Source organism: Eufriesea mexicana, unplaced genomic scaffold (genome assembly GCF_001483705.2).
Source record: "Eufriesea mexicana isolate 0111107269 unplaced genomic scaffold, ASM148370v2 scaffold1137, whole genome shotgun sequence".
In the NCBI taxonomy this organism is placed as follows: Eukaryota; Metazoa; Arthropoda; class Insecta; order Hymenoptera; family Apidae; genus Eufriesea; species Eufriesea mexicana.
The window spans coordinates 183,130-207,518 of NW_016909254.1; the positions used below are offsets into that span (position 1 = coordinate 183,130).

Sequence of the window (24,389 nt, forward strand, 5' to 3'; positions counted from 1 at the left end):
CTGTTCGCTGGATTTTTCGTCCATACGTTGCTTACGGGAAATGTCACTAGAACGTCACTAGCCCCGCTCCTAGTATTTTTGCGTCATTCGACGCGAAGTACCGTGAACGGTTTTCCAACAATTTCAGGAAAATTCGCGACAAAGATGACGCAGAATATTCGAATTGATTTTAAACCGTCGAGATCGGATGAAATATACCATATTTTAATATTTGCTTTGGAATTATTTCAAACAGCGTACAGTGGGACATATTGATCTACCGTTTTGGCAAACGAGATTTCCAATTATCGAATTTTCCTCCGAGTCCATTACGAATATTAATAAAAAGCATCCCGTATAAACACCATCGTCCTCTATAAATATTGCAATATTTTTAATTATTTTAACTGCGAAAGTAATTGAAAAATTCCAGGATGCAAAGTCTATCTCTCGATAGAGAAACAATTTGCTTCTCTTCGCGAGATGCGATCGAGGATGGATCGACGCCACTGATCCATCGATTCGCACCGTCACGCGGATCGAGATTACGCGCTCCGATATATATGCACGCGCAAACTATTCTAGCCGTGGAGAATAAGGGTACACGCGCGTGTACGAGGAAGATAGACGAAAGGAGTGGAAAAAAGGAGCAGTAATGACGATCAGTCGCGATGAATTGAATCGGACCCGGCGTTCCTCGCCTTTGTGCGATTGTTACGAGGGGTGCGTGAATGGATCCGAGTAATTTCTCTCTTGAGATCGCACGAATTGATCCTCGTGATCTTAATCGACGGGGCCAGGGACGCGGGGAACGGCGTATAATTGATTTAAGCCAGGCAACGAAACGCTTTTAACTCTGATTTGCGAGGCGAATGCGCGTAGCGCGCCGAGATCCTCTCATTGTGTAATTTTGGAACACTTCCTGCTTCGGTGGCCAGTGCTGCGCAATAGCCAGCGCCTGTCACGATTCTTTCCGACCGAGCTTCGCGAGTTCCGTGACACCTTCGAGCAACGTTTAAGTCGGCCAATTTTTGCACCAAAACCATTCTACACCCTGTGATTTTCGGTGTATTCGATTGTTATCGATATTACGAGAAACCTCGAAGCGATACCAAGTATATGTTTGCGTTTTAGTTTGTTCTGACAGACGCCAGAGGGCAAACGAATGCGTAGTATGCGTACACGCTTTCCTTCTCTACAGGTTTGTTTTTGCCATTGCAGGCGTCAGTTGTGTTTCGTGGTATAGAGAGAGGAGGCACGTGCAAGGGACCAAAGGTTGGAAGAATGATTATATAAGGAGAGTAGCGAATAAATTATATAGACGTATGGAGGAGATGTATTTATTTAGAAATTGCCAAAAATTGCAGGATTATAAATTTGATTTTCAAAGGGAAGGCTTGGATCTGGTCGCGTCGTTTCTCGTCAGTTCGAGCTGGCTAACAGGAGGGATTCGCTGGGATGTAGCCAGATGGAGTGTCGTGGGAACAAAAGGGTGTTCCCTTCGTAGCAGAAGCTAAAAGCTACACAGCTACTGGTGCGTTTGCACTCTGGATTCAATTTCCTCGGTTATTCTTCCGTTTCACTCGCGATCAACGTACGCGCTGCATCACGCGCGACTGCTTTTTATGAAAGTTTATGAACACGCTCGATTGAAGGTAATCGCGGAGTTAAATGGAATTATTTTATCGACCTTGCCAGAATCGGCGGGGATTAGTCTGCGACGAGATGGCGGACTGGAGCGATCGAGGAAACGATTGTCCGACCTGTCGCGAATCGATATCTAGTAATCACGTTCCTATCTCCGCGAAGTTGGGGTTAATTCTACCAGAAGCTGCTGCCTGTGCGCTCGGTAATATTAAAGATAAAATGGCCGTAGGCAATTTTCGCTGTTACTTATTTTTTCCTCCTTCCTCGCAAATTGCCAAGTAGTGCATGCCTGTACAAAAAGTTCGAAACGGCACTTTCACGTGTTCCTTCATCAAGAGTCTCGATTATGTTGGAAAGAAAGCGATAGATAAATCGTACGAGCGGGAAACGCCCGAAATACCAGGAATCGAAAGTAAAGCTTATCTCTCCGTTCGCTCCCTAGAACCACCATAGAAACAGCGTTCCACCATGCCTGCAGGCACTTTCCACGATAATTAACTCCAGTCCTATCCCGGTCACGTGACGCTCGTTAGTTGTTATTCCATTCGTACGTTCGTCCTCAAGCAAATCGTAAGAATAGCGCAAGACGGTCGAAGGCCTGGCATAACAATGACCATACACGCTGGAAACGTGTCATAACTCGTTGAATTCCGATAGCTCGAGCGAGCAATTAGTTAAGGAGAATCGAGATAACGAGGCTGCACACCGATGTACCGTCGTCATTTGCCGGGGTGTATTCCGAACAGGAATGTCGAAACGACGCTCGCGACGCAGGAATTTCACTCGAAGCGCGATGACAAACGTCGGAGGTGGGAGCAGACGACGCCGTTCTTGCGCAATCTCGAAGATTTATGAAAAATTTAGCGCGTGTTTGGCTGTTCCAGGCGCTCACCGCCATTACCGTCAGCTGCGGCTGACGCGCGGGTATCCGTTTATGGCTCAAGATTGTACAATATGTAATCGCATTGCATAACGCGATAATCGTTATTAAACAGTCGAACGATAACATAATAATTATTATTAACCGCTTAACGAGTCTGTTCAGTAATAACGGAGAAGCGTAAAATAAGTCGCGGGGTTACATATCCGATACGCTATAAATTTAGTTACTTTAATACAGAATCTAATTGACGTGAACGGAAAGTCAGCTGAAATACGACTGCCGGTTGAATGTGTTAATTAACGCCCAGAGTGTTACCGGTACCACTCCATATCGCTGGAAGACTTGATTTTTTCCCCCTTTCACGATTTACCGATTATCGATCGGGAAAGGTGAATTCTAATTTCCTACGTCGCTTTGTACTTTTATTCAAACTTTTTACTCCCCAGGTAATTTTTACTCCTCTAACAGACGCGTTAAGCGTCTCTTTTACTTTTTCAACGATCTCGTTGAATTTCTAATAATTCTCTCACCGGTTTAGAGATCATTTTTAACGTCTGTCAGTTTCCTCGATTCTCCGTGCTTTTTCCAAGAAATATGAATTTTAATGTACACTGGGTTTACCGAGAATTACGAGATTCGACGGGAGATACACTGCTGAGGTCCAGGTATATGTCCGAGTAGCCGAGGAGACCCCAAAAGTCGCGATGAAAGGTACAAGGGGCAGGCTAGTGTCAAAAACTCGAGGTACAAGATTAGACAATTAGTCGAGATTCTCACTGGCAAAACTTTGGCTACCTGTTATCTCGACTAATCCGTGGAAACACCGATTCGAGTGTAATCTCTGGCCGAACGAATTTGCTCGAGAGGATGAACGTTAAATATTTGACATTCCTAGGGCTCTCGAGGAATCGAGAGATTACTCGGTGAACGCGCCAGGAACGCCTCGGATGACGAATCCTTTCGGAAGCCGCGCGACAAAGCGACTTTCCCAAAATTTGACCAACGAAACAGCGTTCAAACAGATAATCTCGTCGCGTCGCGGAAGTTGAAGAAGGAACGTGAGCCTTGAAAGGACCGTGGCCGAAAACCGTGGGATTCTAAGAAGCATTTAGGTAGAGAGGAACCCTTGTCGCGGCAGGGTCCAAACTCTGTCCTGATATTCCTGATCTAGGCTGGTATTTCCGCCTTTCGAGATCCTCTCCTTTCGAGCTCCTGCCTGCTAAAGCCTTCAAAGGGTCTACTTGAAAACGAGCAACGAGACTCTTCTAGAAAATACATGGGGTAAAAGGGACGCAACGTGAAGCACAGGTTGGAAAATATGATCGAGCTGGCTGTGACGTATTTTTATTTCCATGTGGTCGTCGTGACTTTCCTTTTAATATTTTTTATGCTCAAAATAGTCGTATGTTTAACTTTTTCTATACTCCTTTGACCATTTTTATTTTTATTTTTATTCTTCGCGATATTTGTAATTGAAATTTAAATTAGTCGTCTGTTTTTGGCCAAAGGACTATGGAAATAGTTGTGTGAAATTTTGTTGAGGGATTACTTACGCTTTTGCTGTGACTAGTGCTGTGCGTGTGATGCGTGTCGATCTTCATGTTAGCGCATCGATTAAGAGCATGCAATCGTCGAAATAGACTCTGCAGGGAGTCAGCCTCGAGGAAGGGATGGTCCTTGGCTACGCCAGAAACGTCTATCGGGAACTGGTAATCTGGAACGAGCAAAAAGCAAACGATAAACTCAACGTTTAACTGCGTTAAAATTTACCTAAAACTATACTGAAATTACGGTCAACTTTCCCTTTAATTACAGAGGATAGGACTTTTATTTCCAACCCCACGTTCCACAGAACAATTTCGAGCCAATAAAACAAGCATCGTTAAAACCACGATTTTGATCAAAAGGTATTTAAAAATAGGAGAATCTGCATAAATACGAATCATTAGTATAATAATTTTTGCAAGAAATGATTCCAACAAATTGTTTTTATTCCCTTACGTTAACGAAAGAGATAAACTTTCAATTTTTATAGTAAAATTTCTTATTTTTCCACCTAACGAGTATATTACGCTAAAATTGGTTATTTTCTCGCGGTATAGATACACTCGTGATTTGTAAAATGATTGGTACACGAAGAAACAAAATAAGAAAAATTAGAAAAAATATTGGAACACGAGAAAATATTGAAAAATTGATCATACCTATATCGAAAAGAATATCGCGAAGACAAGTGATCAAAGTGACAAAGCTGAATGGCAAATTCTTAATTAAAAATTGAAAAACCACCATTTTGATTAAGGAACAAAATGGCGCAGCTGAATGAAAGAAACTCCACGACGAAATCAACTTCGCCGAATATATTTGTTAACCAACGAGACGCTTCGTGCGCACACCTTTACCGATAAACCTGTACCACTTGGCTTGCTTAGATGTCAGTCTAATTGAAATAATGGCTAGTAAAATCAATTAAAAGCGCGCGTGCGTTCCTACCGTTCTTCGTTTCTAATTGAATTTAAACGAGCGCTACCGCGCTCGGAAAAATAGAAGATCAGCGACGCCAGGGCCCCGACAATGGCCGTGGCCAGCATTTTATGGGCCCATCGAGTTTACGAGGAGATTAATGCCCGCGGGCTAAGTGGACACCGACCAGGCCCATTCAAGATCTTCGTTTGTGCCGATGCATTTACGTGCTCGAAAGCCGATCGTCCTCGCCTACCAACGACACCGTGATACCGCGAATTCTGATTATATGATTAATGATCCCGATGTAAATTATACCAGAGGAGACGCCTGTCGAACTTTCGACTCCGTTTAGAACGTAATTTGCTGCTAATGACGCGATCATATCCGTCGATAATCTCTGCGAACCAGCCTTCTATGCGAAAGGGGTCTTCCTAGGGTACAGAGCGATTCAAAATCTGCCGCCATTTTTCATATGATTTAATCCTCATCGGGTTTGACAATTTATTTTAGAGCTACTTTATGTCTCGTAGACTCAACTGTAATTTCTGCATTTGCTAAATTTAATTTTAATTTAATTTTAATTTAATTTTAATCTAGTTTCTTTTATTAAAAGTGTCTACTACAGCGTCGTCATCTATGAATTCATTCCTATGACCAAGTATGTCAATTTTCGAGCTGTTTCTGAATTTAACTGTTCATATTTAATATCTAATTATAGATTATTCACGTTGACGATATTTTATTATTAAAAACGCGTTATACGAAGGTTCTATGTACTATGTAGAGGTTAATAGAAACTCCTAGTGATCAATGAGGGATCGTAGAGCCAGTGTTTGAATGACGATCGAACGACCGCAACCAGAGTTTGCCGTTTATGTTGCCATTTTGTTATTCCAAGTATATTTTCCTATCAGCTGTTATGGCAACCCGCGAACGAGACAATCGCCCGGCGAGGGTAAGGATTCGCGGAAACGCAAGATGCATGGCTACCCGCAAGGTGGAGACCGTGAAGAATCGCAGGTCGCAGAGAAAGGAGAGAAAAAGGACACAAAGGGGACTTTTGTGCGACTTCTCTCTGCTCCTTTTTCTCTCGCGAAACGTCGATACGTTCTCGTCGGGCCCGTTATTTTATCCCTTATCGGCTTTCACCAGAAATTTCGTGCAGTTCCGCGGCGCAGGCGCAGGTGACATTATTCTTCGCCGTTTTCGCCGCGGCCATCCGTCTCTGTCCCCTTTTGTTCCCGTTGCGAGCGCCGTGAATACGTGCTCGCGGATGCCGCGCGTTGAAACTTCGGATGGCCTCCATCGCGACTTGCGCAACGTCGACCCAGATCTTCTGAACCAGATCTCGGGATCTATGATCTCGGCTTGGGACCACGGATCGATCGAGACGATCCATTAACGTCCAATGGGCAACGTTCTTTCGCCGAGGAACAGGCTAAGCGTTATTTCCCTTTATTCCGATCTACCTCTTCTTCTCTGCTCGTCGGGAAATCAGGTGAAATTGCGTTTAGACGAAGGCGAGGTGGGAGGGGAGAAGGCTGGACGAGGATTACGAAAGGGAAACATCGATAAAGCAGGGACAAGCCCGTACGCGTTAGCGGTGATTTCATACGTGACGAGGAATGGCCGTCCCAGGTAGAGAGAGGCTGAAATGAATTCGTTGCTTCTGACTGGGTAACGCCGCGTGAAGGATTCTAAGAAATATGAAAAATGAACGGTGCGTCGGATTCGGAGTCTGGTTGGTAAATTAGCCGTGAGAAATTTTCGAGAAATTACAAGGAGAAATCCGTGGGCCTCTTTCTTCTACGCCGGCCGTTCATCATTTTAGAGTATTCTGTTACTTCCGAGTTTTAAAACCTTTTACTTTCTCGACAGCCAATTATCATGCTCATCCACGTAACGCGGTCGCGTGTAAAAAGGAAAGGCTCAAAAATGAGAGAATCGCGGCGAATTATATCGTTAATACGATGCAATTACGCGCACGGCAAGAAAAGGTTCGCGGGGATACGTTGTTATTAAACGAACATCTGGATACGCGCGGTAATTAAGTTAGAGATGGTAATCGAAACGTTAACTTCGTTATTTGAAATTTAATAGAGTCCACTCTATCTTGTTTTACTACTCTATCCTGTCCGCTTCATTTTATTACAATTATGACGTCGCCCGGTGTAACGGCACTTTCTCTATAAAAGTGCCCGTGCCGCTAATGGTAACGGACGCGCCTCGTGTACAGCGATTCCCTTTCGTGATTCGTGTTCCCGCGATAATCAGGAAATTAAACTACGCCGCGTGACGTAAACGAAATTTACATACGCCCTGAGACCACTTTCGATGAACTCATTAATATGAAAACCCTTCCCGAGATCGGTATCCACTTTCTCTGTGATAAATGATTCAACAGTCGGGGCCACCCTCTCAAACGGTGAAATCCGCTGCGACCGGTGTCGCTATACGAGATCTCCGCTACGCCGACTTTTTCCGAATTATCGAAACACGCTGAAAATTCCATTTCCTGTTCCAGCTCTCAAAAATTTGTCAAATTTTCCGAATCTCATCGGTGTCGAACAAAATTCCCGAAACGCCCCCGACGTATGGCAACAACCCATTTCGTGCCCGAAAAACCTATTCCCCGAGAGAAAATAAAAAAGAGAGAAAGAAAGGAAGGGAGAAAGAGAAAGAGGGAGAGGAAGAAAAAAACTTTCAGCAGCCACTTTCTAATGAATAAATCAATCGATCTGCCGGTTAACGATTTACAACGATCCGGTCACGAGGTCCCGATGGCGGTTCATGCACGAAAGAAAAAGAGGCTGGCGCGGCTCGTGCAGTTTCGCGGCGTTTATATTTAATGAACGCGTCGTCTCATTACCCGTGTTCCGCGCGGTGTCCGCTTTTTCCGCTCGCGGCTTCCACGCGGCTCGCACGTACGCACGCGATATTCCATTAAAAGCGGGGACAAACGAGGCGCATCGCGACGCCGTGATCATAACGAAATCGTTGCCGGATAAGTCTACGGCTATCCGATCGATAGATTAGCCTTAACGATTGCCCGATTACGCTCCCGCTTCCTGGATGTACTAATTACCGAGCGTTCCGCGGCGAAACCTCGCGCCTGCCTGCAGCCGCCTGACGTATCAATTAGCATTCGCGGGCACCGAGTTTCGCTCACTCGCCGTTATTAGCGTAATCGATAAATATTAACGGGACGGCTCCGATAATTGGAGTTAACAATTTCAAATAATCGTGCCGAGTTTAAATAAACGTATCACCTTGTTTCGCTCGCAGTCCGCGCGTCTTGAGTATGCGCAGATTTGATTGCAGTCGGAAAGGGTTACGCGAGAAAGTGAGTACAAACCTTGATGAAGTCGAGATGATAATGAGAGACCAAGTATGGAGTATCGAGGTATGCTTCTTCTCTCTGTGTATTTAAATCGATTGTCTCGATTGCCTTTGCAATTTTGGTTACATGGAATATTCTTTTCCGATGGGGTTTCGAACGCATACTGGGATGTTTAACCCTTGACTGCCACGCCAAAATCACGTGTTTCCCTCAGGACGCCACGGGAGTATTTTTATTATTTTTATTACGGCAAAATAATAATAAATTGGCGATACAAGACAACATTCCTACCCCAATGGAGCGTTTATCTTATTGGCGATCACGGGTGACCACCGTGGTGCCTTGGCTATGGTTGACAATTGACTAACTGTGAATTTTCATTCAATTTTTACAATTGTAAGTAGTTCACGTGCTCTGGTGTTCAATGACCATCGTGGCGTCACAGGAGAAACTGTGCCCTGTCATATACGACCAACGTGGCAGTCGAAGTGTTAACCTACTCGACCATTTTGATTTCCACGTGATATATATTTCTATTTGATAAGTATGAATATGAGACGACGTCTTCAAATTGCTAGAGACTGACAATTACGAGTCTAACTCGCAGTGGTACCTTTTGGTCCCGGTCATGCACCCCGAGTCAGACAAGTAGTTTAAGCTGAAGGGGTTAACACATTCGTCGCCGCGTCACCTATATCTGGATGACGGGTATACTTCCATGGATGCCTCGTCACCTAAATATGGATGACGATCTTCCTTTTCAAATTAAATAGGATTCTCAGTTACATTTTTAAAAGGAATTTAATGGAATAAGCCCTGAAATATAAATATAGGATATACAATATAAAAATATTAAATTTACTAATGCTGCTGCGCGGAAATGGAAAATTGTAAATAGGGCCCGTTGACCAATATCCAACATCTAATCAGTCTGATAAAATTCAAACGCTCTGACAGTCGGATTTGGGCCCCGCGAGAAATTCAACGTGTTAAACTATATCGCGAATGTAGCGATGTTTTAAAATAAAATCTGGAATAAGGATATTCATAAGTCGCGTGAATTTTATGCGTTTTGTTGGAGACACGCGAAAATCGTTGGGACTAACGATAGCTCGGAAATATATCAACCCTATGGGACTCGTATAAGGGTCGCGAATCGCGATATTGAAGGAAGAGGCTTCGGTAACGATTATCAAGAATGAAATAAGCATCCCGTTGACCGTGAGTTTGATTTCGCTGCGAACGACGAATGCGAGTGAACATAACACTCGCATCAGCCAGAACATCGTCGTAAAATTTTTTTTCTCCCGCGCGTAAAACGCTCTCGAGTCGAATTAAAGGTGTCTGGATGTTAAACGGCGATTCGCCAGGTGTGACAAACGTATCGCGTGTCTGGAAAGCCGATACCTCGAAAACACGGATCATCGTGATTTCCTGTTGCTTTACGCAACGCGATGTATCTCGTGGTAATCGCCGAAACGAGCATCGATCATTTCGTAATGCCCATTTTTGCGCTCGAATCGTCGTCGACCGGCTGTCCATACCCATCGGCCATGAAAAAGAAAGAAAGAGACGAAAAAGAAGAGAGAGAAAAGAGGATTCCTCTAAAAGGAAATGAAATCCACTAGGCATCGATTTCGTCGAAGATCCTATTCGACCTAACCACGCGATATACCTCTCGTGGGATCAATGAATACGATACACGAGCGACCATAAACGTGAATATGACGTCAATGCTGTCGCCACGCGCATTTTTCTCCTCGATCGTATCGTGAATCATTGATCGGTCGGTAAATCGACGCTATTGAAGGATCGCAACGATGGTAACTTAATTAACTATCGATCCTCTTAGCGCACACGTGCGACCAGGAAAGTGGGTCATCGCGATTGCACCGCGGGGATGATCGATATAAATCTTCTGTAACTCGAGTTGGATTTATCACGGGAACCGTGGGGCCTCTTATACCTCCAGTCCCGTGCGTGTCTCACACCGATCACTGGATTTCGCGAATCTCTCGATCTTCCCACCCTGATCATTTACCCGTTCGCAAGGAATCTAAACGATCCGCGAAAAGATCCCACAGGATCCACCGAAAATTCGTGAATCCACTTTGTTAATTTCTAATAGATTCCAACTGAAGGATCATTTCAATTCGTTACCTCAGAACCATTTACTTCTCCCCTTTTCTCGGAAACGTAATTAAAAGAGACAGTATGGACCACGCGATCTGAACGATCTCGCATTAGCAGACCGATTAATATTTTACTGTTTGGAACAGGTTTGCGGGGAATTTTAAACGAACGCTACGTGCTTCGGAGAATAAGAAGTCTACGTTTGTGCACGCTTCCATACGTCATACTTTGCGAATATATTAGAGAGCATGTACGATTATGCTAAATATAATGGTAGAGTACTTCAGACTCTAGGAAGGTTAAAAAGTAGTACAGCTAAAGATAGAAACATGGTCGATAAAAACTGTCTGTTACACACGCAATACTCGTTCTCTATTTCTGTATGCCAACCTTCTGCATGGAAAAGGGATCTCGTTATAGCCAGCGATGAAAGTTCGGCCTTTGCTGTACCACGTTTGGAAACAATGATCGTAAATGACACGAGGAAAACGCCGATCAAACCAAACCGTCGACATCGAGACACCTTTCCAAACAGAGCCCCCCGTTCAACCCCATCTTTCGAATCACGTAACTCGATTCTTGCGCGAACCCTTTCGCCCTATCGTTTTGCACCCTCTTTCACGAACCTGTCAAAACAGTGCCTCGCGCAAGTACGTTACAAATTCCATTGAAACCGAAACTGGTTCAAATACGATCTCGTTTATCTACCGTTTCGGTAACTTGATTCTCACCAGGGATATTCATTCATGCTAGCGTACCGATTTTATCAATGAATACTCGAATATAACGACGTTAAAAAATATTACACAACTCGCAGTACCCATCCAATCTCCTCCGTATCAGACCGTTGCCTAAGTGGTTGAACAGACGATGACACATGGATTAGAGAAAGTAAGTTTTATCCCGGAGTAAGACTCGGACAGCGCGGCTCTACTCCATTTCAAACAGGATTCTTCGTTTAACAAGCAACGTTTAGCACGGAAAACGAAGAGTACATGCAGATGGTAGTAACATCCCGACTCATCGAACCCCTTCTGTATCGGCGAGACGTTTAAACTGTTGAACAGAAGATGATACGTAGGACTGAAGGAAGCTAGTTGCTAAGTAAATCTCACTGGGATAAACACTGTGTTACTCCACTTCGAATGATCGTATTACCAGATTAATATATGGAGCCTATTCTACACGGATAAGTCGTGACAGCAGGTAGCCTGCAGACGTCATTAGGAAATAACAGAAATTCCATTCCTGAGTACGATTCGGTCCACCAAACAGGATTCGAAGACCAAAAAGCACGAGTACCTGGTCCTAACGACTCTACCTATCGAATCTCGTCTATACGAGCAACAGGCCAAGTAGCTTAACCCTTTGCGGATGGGACCTTTGCGTTCGAAGTTAACCATGGAGTCACGCGAAGTCGAGTTGCTGTCACGATAGGCATGTCAAATTGCCAGTGCACATTTCTGCTTAGTCGCTATTTTCGTTGTAGCTCTCCAAGATTATGTATATCGAATTCTAGGCATATGTGGCCATAGCGATGCGTTCACGGGACACACGTATATGGGTCTTTCGGCTCTGTCAGTTGTTTTCATATATGTCATATATACGGCCATAGATACGGTTAAGATAGAACAGTGGACAGGGATGAGGGAAAACAGAAACAACGACTGGGAAACGAAGAAAGCTAGTTTGGTTGGCTCGTAAGGCTCGAGCAACATCGGTCTATTCCACTGGAAACAGGATTCCCGGTCTGATCCTCCGGAAGCCCCACCTCTCGAAGGTAGCGGCGTTCTTCTGGAAAAACGAAAAGCAGAGGAACACGAGCGTAACATCGCGATCCATCGAATCTCCTCTATATCGGCCGGTTGTATCGGTATCGTATTTATATCGCGGCTTGCGCCGGCCGACTGGAGTTCAACTGGGTCAATTAGCTACTATTCATAGTGCGCTGCGATCGTGAGAGGCCGGCTGAGTTACGATCCGGTCGGTATACGTGCGCTAATACGCGGCCAGAGGAACGGGCGCGGGTCTTCATCTCTGGCTGGTGGAACGCGTTTGTTTTGCCGTTGCACGGCTGGAACCGGTGCAACGAGAACGCGGCGAGAGAGAAGAGTGTTGGACGTCAAAGAGAAGCGTGGATCGGATTTTCTCACGCGATCCCCGCGCCAACCGACACGATCCCGGAGCGCGTCGATCGGTTTCGCCTGCCTGCCGATTCCACCGAGCCGCAGACTCGCCTTCTCCGTGGAATTATCATGTTTCGAGCGGATATCGCGATCCCGTGTGCCGCGGCTTCAGTTGCATCGAGCAAAACGGTTCCCCGGCCGTTTCGACGCCTCCGGTTTGATGTTTCAGGCGAACGCCGGTAGCCGCACGCTCTGTCGTTAACCTTAGAACCGTACGCCGCTTGAACCGTAACGCGAACTTGTAAGCCGGGCCTGATTTACGACCGGCTCACTTGTTTTTAGCGGACGCTCGTGGTGGGTGCTCGGAAGCCACGGCTATTTTTCTACGACCGCCAGTTGCTTCCATCCTCACGACTACCGCAGCCTCCTCGCAGTCGGGTGGTTTAATCCTGTCCTTTGCTTCGCCTTCCATCCAAGCTTTTGGTCCTCGATGCCGGTAAAATTTCAGCCAGTGTACTTGACTTTTTATTAGCTGGTATTTAGCGAGGTTTCATTGCCCTATGTACAATTACCTCGTACAGTTAGGTACTCGTAAATTATCAAATTACTCGCTTTTCTCGTTCTTCGATATTGTGGATATCTTCTTACTGCTTGATTATAGGTAATCAACGTTAATATTCCTCAACGTGTCAAATATTCCTCGACTTCCGGTGAATCTTCCGCGTCGTGGCAGAAGATTAGAGAACAGTGAAATAACTTTTTCTACGATATCGCTGGAAACTGTAGCATAATTCGCGAGATAAGTACGAAGGCTAATAAACGGCAAGGGCATTAAATCTTGGATCGAAAGAACCGTGTCAAATGTTAGACCGTAGCAGGATCCAGAGCTACCGTAGGCTATTATTTATAGGCTCTCAGGCGTCCGTAACCCGGCGATTTTTGCGCGGAAATCAATTTACGGATTGGCGTTTCGCTTAATTGCTGCGGGTATTCTGAATTCCGCCGGACGCATTTATCAAATCGAAAGTGGCGAGCAGCGAGCGTAAAATATTCCGGCAATGAATATTTCAAGACAGAGAGAGAGGAGTGAGAGAGTGGGAGAGAGACGGGCAGGGCTCCGTCGATAACAAACGGCGATAAGCAATCGCGTGGAAGGCGGACACGGGGCCCGACTTGCGGCCCAGGGAATCGTAGCGTTGCTGAAATCGCCGTCACAGTTGCTGCTACTCTGCTCTTTACCCTGCTCTCTGCTCTCCGAGCTGTCCCGATGCCGATCGTCTAAAAATACTTGCCGAGTTTCGTAACTTTTTACCACGGCATCTCGTCGAGAGCCGTGCAAAACATTCCTGCGGTTAAGGGTACCAGCCTTTTATTTAGAAACTTGCACCATTCTTTCCTCTGCATTTGGCATCTGGGTTGTTGCAACATACGCCGCTCGGTGCACACGCCGCGTGTGTCTTGTCCAGCTGCGTTACACGGCGAACGTGTTTCTCGGTAGCGAGGCGGCCGACCATTTATTTACATACTGATTGCTCTTGAAAATCGAGTGCCTGGAGAATCTCGCGGCAACGAACCGACAGACGCCATAGCGAGACCTCGTAATCCCAATTCGGATTCGGTAATCCGGCTAAACGCATGCACGATTCCTCGAAATTCCACGCTCCAAATATACACCCCGAAGTCTCGTCGCGACGAAGAGAGCATCGAGCACGACCAAGCGTACCGGGCGTGCAAGCTCGGCTCGCAAGCGTAGCCAGCGTAAGCGCACCTTTTAATCGAGGCGACGAAGGAGAAAGGGTGAGCGAGGCGGGCAGGCATGGTCGCCGATCAGAAATACCACGGAAACGATTACCACGGCTCGTCCGTGGTGGCATTTATAAATATTAATACCGGTCGTTGGCGGGATCCCGCGCGCGAACCGGCGGGGATGGCTGCGCGCCGCTCTGCGGTTAGGGTAGAACCTGTTATTTAGCAACTTGCGCCATACCTTCTCTCCCGCTTTTGGCATCTGGGTCGCTGCAACGCACCGCGGTGTCGCCTGTCCAGCTGCATTGCACGGGACATGTTTATGGGTGCCTCGACCCGAGCAACGGTCAGCTCTACTGACTCACCGTGCGAGGCTAATGTCGCACGGGCGTGTTTCTAACGACTCCGGCCAAACGACGCGCGCGCCCCCTCTCTAGAGCGAAACCCAGCCGCTCCGGGCCCCAAGCGGCCCCGCGAGTAACTAGCGGATACTAGTTGCCGGCATACGCGAGACGAGGGCCGTTTTTTCGCCTCGCGCGGAGAGTTAACCTTGGGAGATTGCATCACGCCGCGAGGACGTTTGTTACCTGCCGCGCGGAATGAATGGCCGGGTGAGAACGGGTGCGAGTATTTAATGGGCCGTGAAACGGTTTGCAAAATTTTCTTTCTCTTTATTGGCAAGCGGACACGATCGGAACTGGGTAAATATCGCCCCGTGTCACGATTTTTCATCATACAATCGGTTTACCTCTGTCGAAACGAGACATCGAGCTCGCTTCGAGGCGCCATCTCGAAGAATCGATGGGGTAGAAATGGACACCGAAATTGGGCACTGTTGCACCACGTTGGATCCGTGACTCGGATATACGATTAGGGGCGTGGAGAGAACAGCAGGAGAAGTGGTGATCACGGAGTTTGTATTTCGGGAGGAATTATAAATAGTTCGGTAATGGATGCTGGAACTAATTCCGAATGACAGATGTCACGTCAGGGCACGCGCTCGATTTTCGATGGTTGTCGCGCTCAGGGGAGCGGCAAGTCCGAGTGAATTTATAGCGTGACCACTCTATTTTCCCGGCTTAAATCGTGTAACGTGTATATGCCCTGTTTATGTTCGTGTCTGAAACGGATGATAAAACAGCTTAGTTCTTGCGACGAAGGGGCGAGTCGGGAGACATAGATAACATCGAGATATAGAAAGAACTTCTGATACCGAACCCGAGTATTCCAAAAATTAGCCAATTTTGGGATTATTATCGATCATCGAGGAAAAATTTTTAACTATATATTTTTAGAGGTTTCGTGGATTTTTCTCCCCCCCATTGATGAGTTACCATTAATTCCGCGCTGCTTCGAGCGAATTAAAAAGCTGGAGCCGAGCTACAGGAACACCCCGTAGTGGGCAACTTCCGTTCATTAATCATCGATCAAGATCGGCGCGCGATACCCGCCGTCGATCCTTCAAACGTAACGCGGCAATCGAGTTCGTGCAGATTCATCGCGATTACTCGGTGCGCGCGACAAATTACCCGTATCGATGTCAGCCGTGAAGATCGACCCTTGACATTGGTCTCGACCGTGTCGCGCGACCTTTAAGCCGGCTACGAAGCCGTGCAAGCGGGCACGATCCTCGAACGGACGCACCGCTCGAATTATCCGATAGCTCTGCCGATATTACGAAAGCCGCGATAAATCCGGCGCACCCTGTGACACCGGGGCGCCGCGGGTCGCTCGCGAACCTACAACCGATCAAGATTACGTCACGCGTTTATGCACGGACACGCATAATTCGAGACGCTGAAATTCGCGTGTTCGTTACGTGTCCCGGTGATACATCCGCGGATTTTCGTGCAGTGACTCAGAACTCGCGGCTCGCGGCCTTGGTCTACTGAATTTCAGGTCACCCCGCTGGCCATCGCCATGGTTTTGAGGTTCGTAATTTCGCTCCTTTTTTTCTCGGTTAATTATATTAGATGGAAGACTCGAAACTGGCATGGTTCGTTAACGCTCACCGTGTTATAACGAGATAGTCGATTTTATTTTTTTAATTAAAATTCCTTAACTCAATGTCGCTTTTGAGAATTTTTCAAACATTTTCCTTTTGATTTTTCTATTAGCAATTTTTTCATTTCATATTCCATTTCAATTAGTCTATTTGTCACGTATGATTATATTCTTTACGGTTTGGAATAAAGATGTTGCACGTGGAAAATTTATTCAGGATCCAATAATTGATTAAAAAATTTCTTCAAAATTTATTTAAGGTTGCGTACTCAATTTTCCTATTATTTCAAATTTTCCAACTTAATGTTTTCTAATCATTCTATAATTCTCCTTTCAGTATCTTTTAACTCCTATTTTCTAATAATTTGAGAAAATACATATTAGTAATAACGTTTAATAATTTAAAATTTTCCAAACATTTTCCTTTTAATATTTGTAACGTATGATTACACGTGGAAAATTTATTTAGGACCCAATAATTGATTCAAAAATTTCTTCAAATAAATTCAGTTTATAGGCGTACAGGAATAAGTTTCATTTTAATTTTGTATGCTCAGTTATTTGTCAGACAAATTTTCTTGAATACTTTATATCCGTTTCCCCTATGTTCTAAGTACTTTGCTCCACTTTCAGGCTTTTCGCTATTTCGCTTCCTAGTCCGTACTCTGAAGTATTTCATTCGCGACTCCGGATATGTATGGTAGCATACAAAGTAAGTAAACGAGTGAGACATCAGCTGGTACTGGAAGTAAAAGAAGATCATAGCTTAAGAAACGCCGAGATAGAGTAAGAATTCGATAAAGAAAAGCGCAAAATGTGCGGGAAAGAAAAGTTGTCGACTACACGGATTCCTCGCCTGAAGCACGGTCGGCAGCGAAAGCAAGGTAGCAGAAGACTGGTCGTTTCACCGGTTGAATTTCACGTGGACAAGCATCGGCGACACAGGCTCGTTCGCGACGACATTCGAAGAGTAATTACACCGGGCACCGTCGTAACGTTTCCCAACGTCGTTTCACGCGCATCATCCGCGCTACCGTCCCAATGCTACCGCGCGTCACGACGATTCATCCGGCGAGCAATTCATTCTCGGGGAGGCGCCTTCAGCGTGCACGATCGACGTCTCCGGGCGTATATCGCCGACGCCGAGTCCGGTCGTTGAAGTCTCCGCGGTGACAGCGTTCAAATTACCACGGTAATTCGCACGGCCCACGGAGATATACTCATTTGACGCTGGCCAGCCTCGTAAATCTCGCGGACGGCCAAGTCTCTTGCCCATTCATAACGCGCGTGTATCGACGCTTGCGAGGGATCTAGCTCGCCGAGCTTCTCCTCACGGCCGCGGATCGAAGCTCAGCTGGAAGCGTTCATCGAGGATCCAACCGATGAATTTCGATACGACTTTACGTAACGCTGTACCGGACACCTGTGTCTCTACACGGAAGGACGACGTCCACCAGATCGTAGGACGCCTGGTGATGGCGAGATCGCCGCGACGAAGGCCAGCCTCTTATTTTTAAGCCTTCGATCCGCGCTACGGTTACACCCACGCGAACTGAAAACGCTCGCGATCCGCTCCGGCGTCCGGCGATGATTTCATTCGCGATCGTTACACGGCCAATCTAATTAAACCGTGACTTCTCCACGACGTCGCCATCGATTGCGACACCCATTTCGCCATTTTACGCGAGACTCGCGCCCACGCCGCGAGTAATTCATCGCGACGTTTCGTAGATTTAGGGTAAGCAAGAATCCGTGTCACCTTTGCCTCAGTCCGCTGCTGACGTTTAATAGTCGCGCACTGGGTAAACGGTATTACGGCAAACCGGTTGCTTTCCAGAGTCGAATTTTGGGAAGATAATCGAGCATGTGCTTCTGTTAGGGATCGTTATTATACCGGTTTCGGTACTCGATATCGTATTGGATCGATGTTTGTTATTAAACGACCTGACGCTGCGTAGAAAGCAGCGAAAGTGCCATTAATAGTCACGCAGAGTATCAATGTCGGTGCTTTTCAGAGCTTGCAAGCTCATCGAATGGACTTATCTTCAGTCGTATAATTTCCTGTCCTCAATTTCCATCGCGAATTACAATTTGCCGAAAATATTCCAAATAAACCCAAGCCTCCCTCAAAATATTCTGGAGAGCAAACCTTTCTGCGTAAATAAGGAGAAAGGATTCTATTGGTTTGCTATAGCCAATGCATTACAATAGAATCTGACTGAAAAGTTCAATTCTATTGTCATTTTCGACTAATATCGTGGTGAGCATTCTTTTCTATCGATTACTCCATTTTGCCGAATCCTTTACAAATATTTGCTTCTGACGTTATTTTACTTCGTTGACACGTTAAACGCCACGCTGGTTTCACGTGGCGTTCCGTTCACGCCACAGTTAGCCGTCGTCCGGACTCTTTTCAGAGCTTGCAAGCTCATCGAATCGACTTATCTTCAGTCGTATAATTTCCTGTCCTCAATTTCCATCGCGAATTACAATTTGCCTAAAATATTCCAAATAAACCCAAGCCTCCCTCAAAATATTCTGGAGAGCAAACCTTTCTGCGTAAATAAGGAGAAAGGATTCTATTGGTTTGCTATAGCCAATGCATTACAATAGAATCTGACTGAAAAGTTCAATTCTATTGTCATTTTCGACTAATATCGTGGTGAGCATTCTTTTCTATCGATTACTCCATTTTGCCGAATCCTTTACAAATATTTGCTTCTGACGTTATTTTACTTCGTTGACACGTTAAACGCCACGCTGGTTTCACGTGGCGTTCCGTTCACGCCACAGTTAGCCGTCGTCCGGACTCTTTTCAGAGCTTGCAAGCTCATCGAATCGACTTATCTTCAGTCGTATACTTTCCTGTCCTCAATTTCCATCGCGAATTACAATTTGCCTAAAATATTCCAAATAAACCCAAGTCTTCCTGAATATCGATTGCTCCATTTTGCCGAATCCTTTACAAATATTTGCTATTGACATTATTTTACTTCGTTGTCGCGTTAAACGTCACGCTGGTTTTATGTATCGTTCCGTTCACGCCACAGTTAGCCATCATGCGGACCCTTCCGGGCCTTACTCGGACCCGACGAGGCCTGCACGGAAAGTCTAGCGCCAATCCCTAGGGACCCTAGTGGCGTTTAACGCGTTAAGGTACTCGGTTTTCGACGCAATCCGGAAACCAGGGAAGATTTAGCGACTCGAAGAAATGGAACGGCTGGTTTGTCACGAGCACGCGACTCGTAGCCTCGAATCTTCCTGAACACTTCCATAGTTAGGTCTCACAATCAGCCTGGACCGACTTATCTCGCAAAAATTCCGATAAAGAACCGAGAGATAACGCGTGTTCGGCGCGTCTTCTGGTCCATGCGACGCGGGCTTCGGCCGTTGTATTTCTCAGGCGACTTTTATCGGGCCAGGATATCGGCGTTTCGGCATCGTTCATCTCGCCGTGATAAAAATGCGATACGCGAGTGCGCTATCGTAAATCGATTTGCATGTGGAGCGACACGTGTACGCCCGGGGAGCCGAGTGTGAATTACAACGAGGAACGACACGGGACCGTGCGTGAACCGGGTGAGGACCGATCGGGAACATCGATGAAAGTAGTTGTGCCTTTCAGTCGAATCGAACGTTTCGGTTCCCTTATCGATCCGGGATCTGATCGCGCGAAAACACGCGGCATGATACGCGCAGTACGGTTGTCAGGACTTTTGAGAAGCTCCCCATGCCTCGCAGACGCAGGAGAAATTTCGAAATCGTTCTCATCCTCGTTGCCACTCCGAAGCCGAGGTCGCTTTTACGTCCAATGGAATATAAGAAATCGATTTTCAAGAATAAATTGGGCATGGATATAGCGTTTCTTTTTAACCCTTTGCACTCGAGAGGTGACTCACAGTCACCGTTTAATCAGATTCTAAAGATCGACGTTAATTAATATATCAAATTTAAAATTACCTAACGATGTGTGCAATGTCGAAGAAAAATAATTCTATGTCTTAATTTGCATATGATTTTTCGTTTACCATTTGAAAAATATCGTCGACTTTATGATAGAAAATCTTCGAATTACTATTTTCCTGTAACGAAAAAGTTGTCGAGTGCAAAGGGTTAACATTATCAGTGGTAATGTTAGTAGCCTGGCTTGGTTAGGTGAATCTCACTTTTATTTAGTCGACGAGAAAAAGATTTCGTATATTATATTTTATATAATAATATTAACCCTTTGCACTCGAGAGATGAGTTTCAGTCACCATTTCATAAAATTTGCAAGATCGATATTAATTAATATATCAAATTTAATGTAATATAACAATGTACAAGATATCGAAATCAAATATTTTTATAATTTTATTATTACACATTTCTTTATTTACTGCCCATTTAAAAAGTATCTTTTAGTAGAGAATCTTTGAATTTCTACTTATCCTTAGCCAAAAAATCGTCGAGTGCAAAGGGTTAAATAATATTAATAATATTATTAATATTTCTTTTATGTAATATTTATATTTTCATCGGTGTTTCGTATTCTTCTTCCGACAGAATTATCGTAGAATAAACGAGGCAATTTGACGTTACGTATCTTATTTAACAGTCGATATAAATCACCGAAACGATGACATAAAAATGAGATCATGGTAGGACGTAATAACACCGCGAATTACATTCGCAAATACGTAATTTGATTAAACTTATCAAATAAACAGACGGTCGAACAAAACAGTCGTAAAATGAATATTCGAAAAATTCCTACTCCATTCTTTGCGAGGTTCAAGCGTAAATCATTACGCGATTAAAGTAAATAAATTATTAGGCAATATTTTCAAATCGTGTCAGTGATTCTCTGAACAAAGCCACAGACACAGCGCCGCTTTTGGCGAGGTTGAAAAATTAGTTGGAAACACATCGGCGACATCGAGCCCGGATGCTCGGCCGCTTTCTCGCCCCGGCTGTTTGCCATGCAAATACAGACTTCAATTACGAAAAAGCGGGCGAAGATAAGGCGGCGGTGCGAGCCACCGAACCAAGCATCGAAACCGAACGCCTGCCAACTTTATCAGGCCTGGCAAGCGGCGTGTGTCGGTCGATCTTTCGATCCCGATTCTCGCGCCGGTGTCGCTCCATTCCCAACGAGTTTCCATCGTACCGGCTCGAAAATGCTCCAAAACGGAAAAATGAAAATAAATGGAAGCGAGAAAGGAGGGAAAAATATCGCGACCTCGACAAGATCCCAAAACAGATATCTCTCGAGTTTGGCTCGAAAAATATTTTCACGATTACTAGTACCGGCTCGAAAATGCTCGAAAACGGAAAAATGAAAATAAATGGAAGCGAGAAAGGAGGGAAAAATATCGCGGCCTCGACAAGATCCCAAAACAGATATCTCTCGAGTTTGGCTCGAAAAATATTTTCACGATTACTCCCGTCGCGATCTATTAGGAAATCGGTCTCTGTTTACCTTTCATGTTTCCCGCGTGACAGTGTCGACACATTCGTGGCAGCGTTGGTTCGATTCCCGTTTCTCCGGCAGCGAACAGCCTTCAGTGGCGCACGAACGTGAAAAATCCCACGCTACTCATGGCTACCATCCGCTCAGAGCGTCCAATCGTTCCACCACCGTCGCGCGTCGGTTCTATCGATCAGCCGGTGAACCGCGTACGAACTTCCCGCGACTCGATCGCATTTCGTCCCCGGAAGCATCCACCGGCTAGCTGGCGTCGCGATCGATCGCACTGCGCGCTGACAGAAGGCTTTCGCGGGTTCACCGGTTCGGTTGTCCACGATCATTCGTCGAACGTGCAACCGTCTCCTCGAAATTTCCTCTGGCTGTCGTACCACGCGGTGCCTTATCCCTCAGCGAGTTAGAGAACCGGACGCACGGATCGAGCGTCAAAGTATCCACCTGTTCGTGCTCTCGTCCTCGCGTAAAACGAAAAGGACATGCAGCGAAGCGTCGAGTGAAAATTGCGTAGAAATCGGTGGTTCGGGAAAGTTCGGTTGCCGATACTATGGGAAAACAAGGAGTTCGCTATCCGCGGCAGCTGGGTACGGTGCACAGAATGCGTAATATCCAACGTACACACGGTCCTAGGGTGTATCGTATCAGCGGCGATACGACTTTTCACCGATCGAGTCAGGCACTGGTAAACACAGCCGTATCGACACGGCTGCGCGAATAATAGGCACTTCTGTTCCGTTATTTTTCCACGAGGACGAGGAAGATAGGCCGGCACGATGCCGAAGCGCAACGAAACATCACAACCGGCAGGAATTACTGTCAGACGAACTGGCGGCCGCGGTAACCGGCGCGGCTCCTCTTCCGGTTGTCCAAAACCGACACGGGCACTGGGCTATGTCCGCGGCATAGCGTTTTCACCGTCGTTGCTGCTACTGTCACTCCGCAAATGTATCACTGTTCACCTCGACGAGACACAATATCGATCCACGATCACGAGTATTCAACCCAGTTACGCGGACTACCGATGTCGGACATCCGATATTCACCTCTTCGATCCTAGCCAACTATCCGGAGCACTCTTTCGTCCGAAGCGAAGGTCAGCTTCCGGTACTTGCGCGCGAATCGATCACCGTTACCATCCGCGTCGAACAGATCCGACGATCATGGCGTTCGCGATCGGTGCGAGATAGTGTCGGAAAAACTGGCAAAACTGGAGCAAACTGGAGGAAAATCGAACGACAGACGAAGAAGGTGTATCGCAAGAGGATCGGTGAGAGCGGAACGGCTGCTCCACCGGTTGCCTGTCGACTAGCGGTCGTCGGCGCGTAGCACTGGTATAGAAGAGAAGCTCGCAGCACGAAGAAACTACAGCACGAAACGTAGCGTGATGCCCGGGGTGGGGGACTCGTACCCGTGGGGCAGCTGTCTTGAAAGAGGGACGCGGCGGAGGACGCCGGCCTGCCGCCTATAAATGTGTACGAATGTGTGTTTGTCAAGCCGTGGTGGGGCACCCTGTATCCTGCGGAGGGCACACGGAACGACCGCCACGCTGGAGGGGAGATGCAACCGATGCATTTCACGGGTGCATGCCCTGTGCTCGACTTCGCTGCGGACCGCGCTGCGCGCCGAGAATTCTCGCGCGGCCGCGAGAAGCCGCGAGAAACTTCAAGTGCAAAATTCTTTTTACTTTCCATTCTAATTTTTCAACAACTTTATCAATTTATAATCTCACATCCTCGTGGGGAATGTATATGGGTCCGACGGTTGCGTTTTGAGCTACGTAGCAAAGTGACGAGCTACGAATATTACAGGATCGATCTTGGAATTACAGGAAGGTGCAAAATCATTGAGAAATTGGACGTTCAGGACACAAGAGTCAGAGTATGATCTGTCTTCTGTGATTTTCTTGTCCTTTATTCTTATTCGTACAGTGTGATAATAAATTGTAAACGATTTAAGAAACGGTGAACATTCTATCGGATAAAAATGTACGATCAAGGAGGACCAAGAAGAAATTGGATGCTTCTCGAAATAATGACGCAACGCCGGGTACCCGTGATGCGTTTCGGGGTAAACGAACGAATTTTTGCACCCAGAGCGTTTCCTCGACCGCATCAACCTTACACTCGAAGGCCGCTCCACGAATAAACTCGACCCGACCCTCCGTGAGACGCGTTCGGCGGTCGATCTTGCCAATTTTACCACGATTTTGTAACCGTTAAAAATTTCGATACGAAACACGCGTTGCATAAAAAGCCATCTCGCGATCGCTATCTCGCGATCGGGCCGGAAACGAAGGCCCGAAAACACGGCTAGAATAAATGGCGAGCCGTGAACCGGGCGCAGCTGCAATTTCGAAGAAAATCGTGGTTAGCATTCAAGGTGGGACCGAGTGGTTCGATTCGGAAGCAAATTTCGTGTCGACGACGAGCAAGATCGAGATCTGCGGCCAGGTACCGATATGCATGCCACCGGTATGCATCGTTGGTCGCTGAGTATCCATCGGGTCATCCTTCTGCAGATGCAGCGATAGCGGGATCCATTGTTAGTCCGCGCAACGAGCCGGTGATCGATGGCCCTTAAAGATCCACCTTGTGTTCGTTG

At 46.2% G+C, this 24,389-nt stretch overlaps 1 protein-coding gene across 1 annotated transcript in view; it reads right to left on the reverse strand.

Annotated features, from left to right (window-relative positions):
• The window catches only part of cv-c (RhoGTPase activating protein), a 282,614-nt gene that overhangs the window by 27,791 nt on the left and 230,434 nt on the right, over positions 1-24,389 (reverse strand). Inside the window, exon 8 of the mRNA XM_017900211.1 lies at positions 4,063-4,223. Coding sequence (XP_017755700.1) covers positions 4,063-4,223 — 161 coding nt within the window. The remainder of the gene's footprint in view (positions 1-4,062; positions 4,224-24,389) is intronic.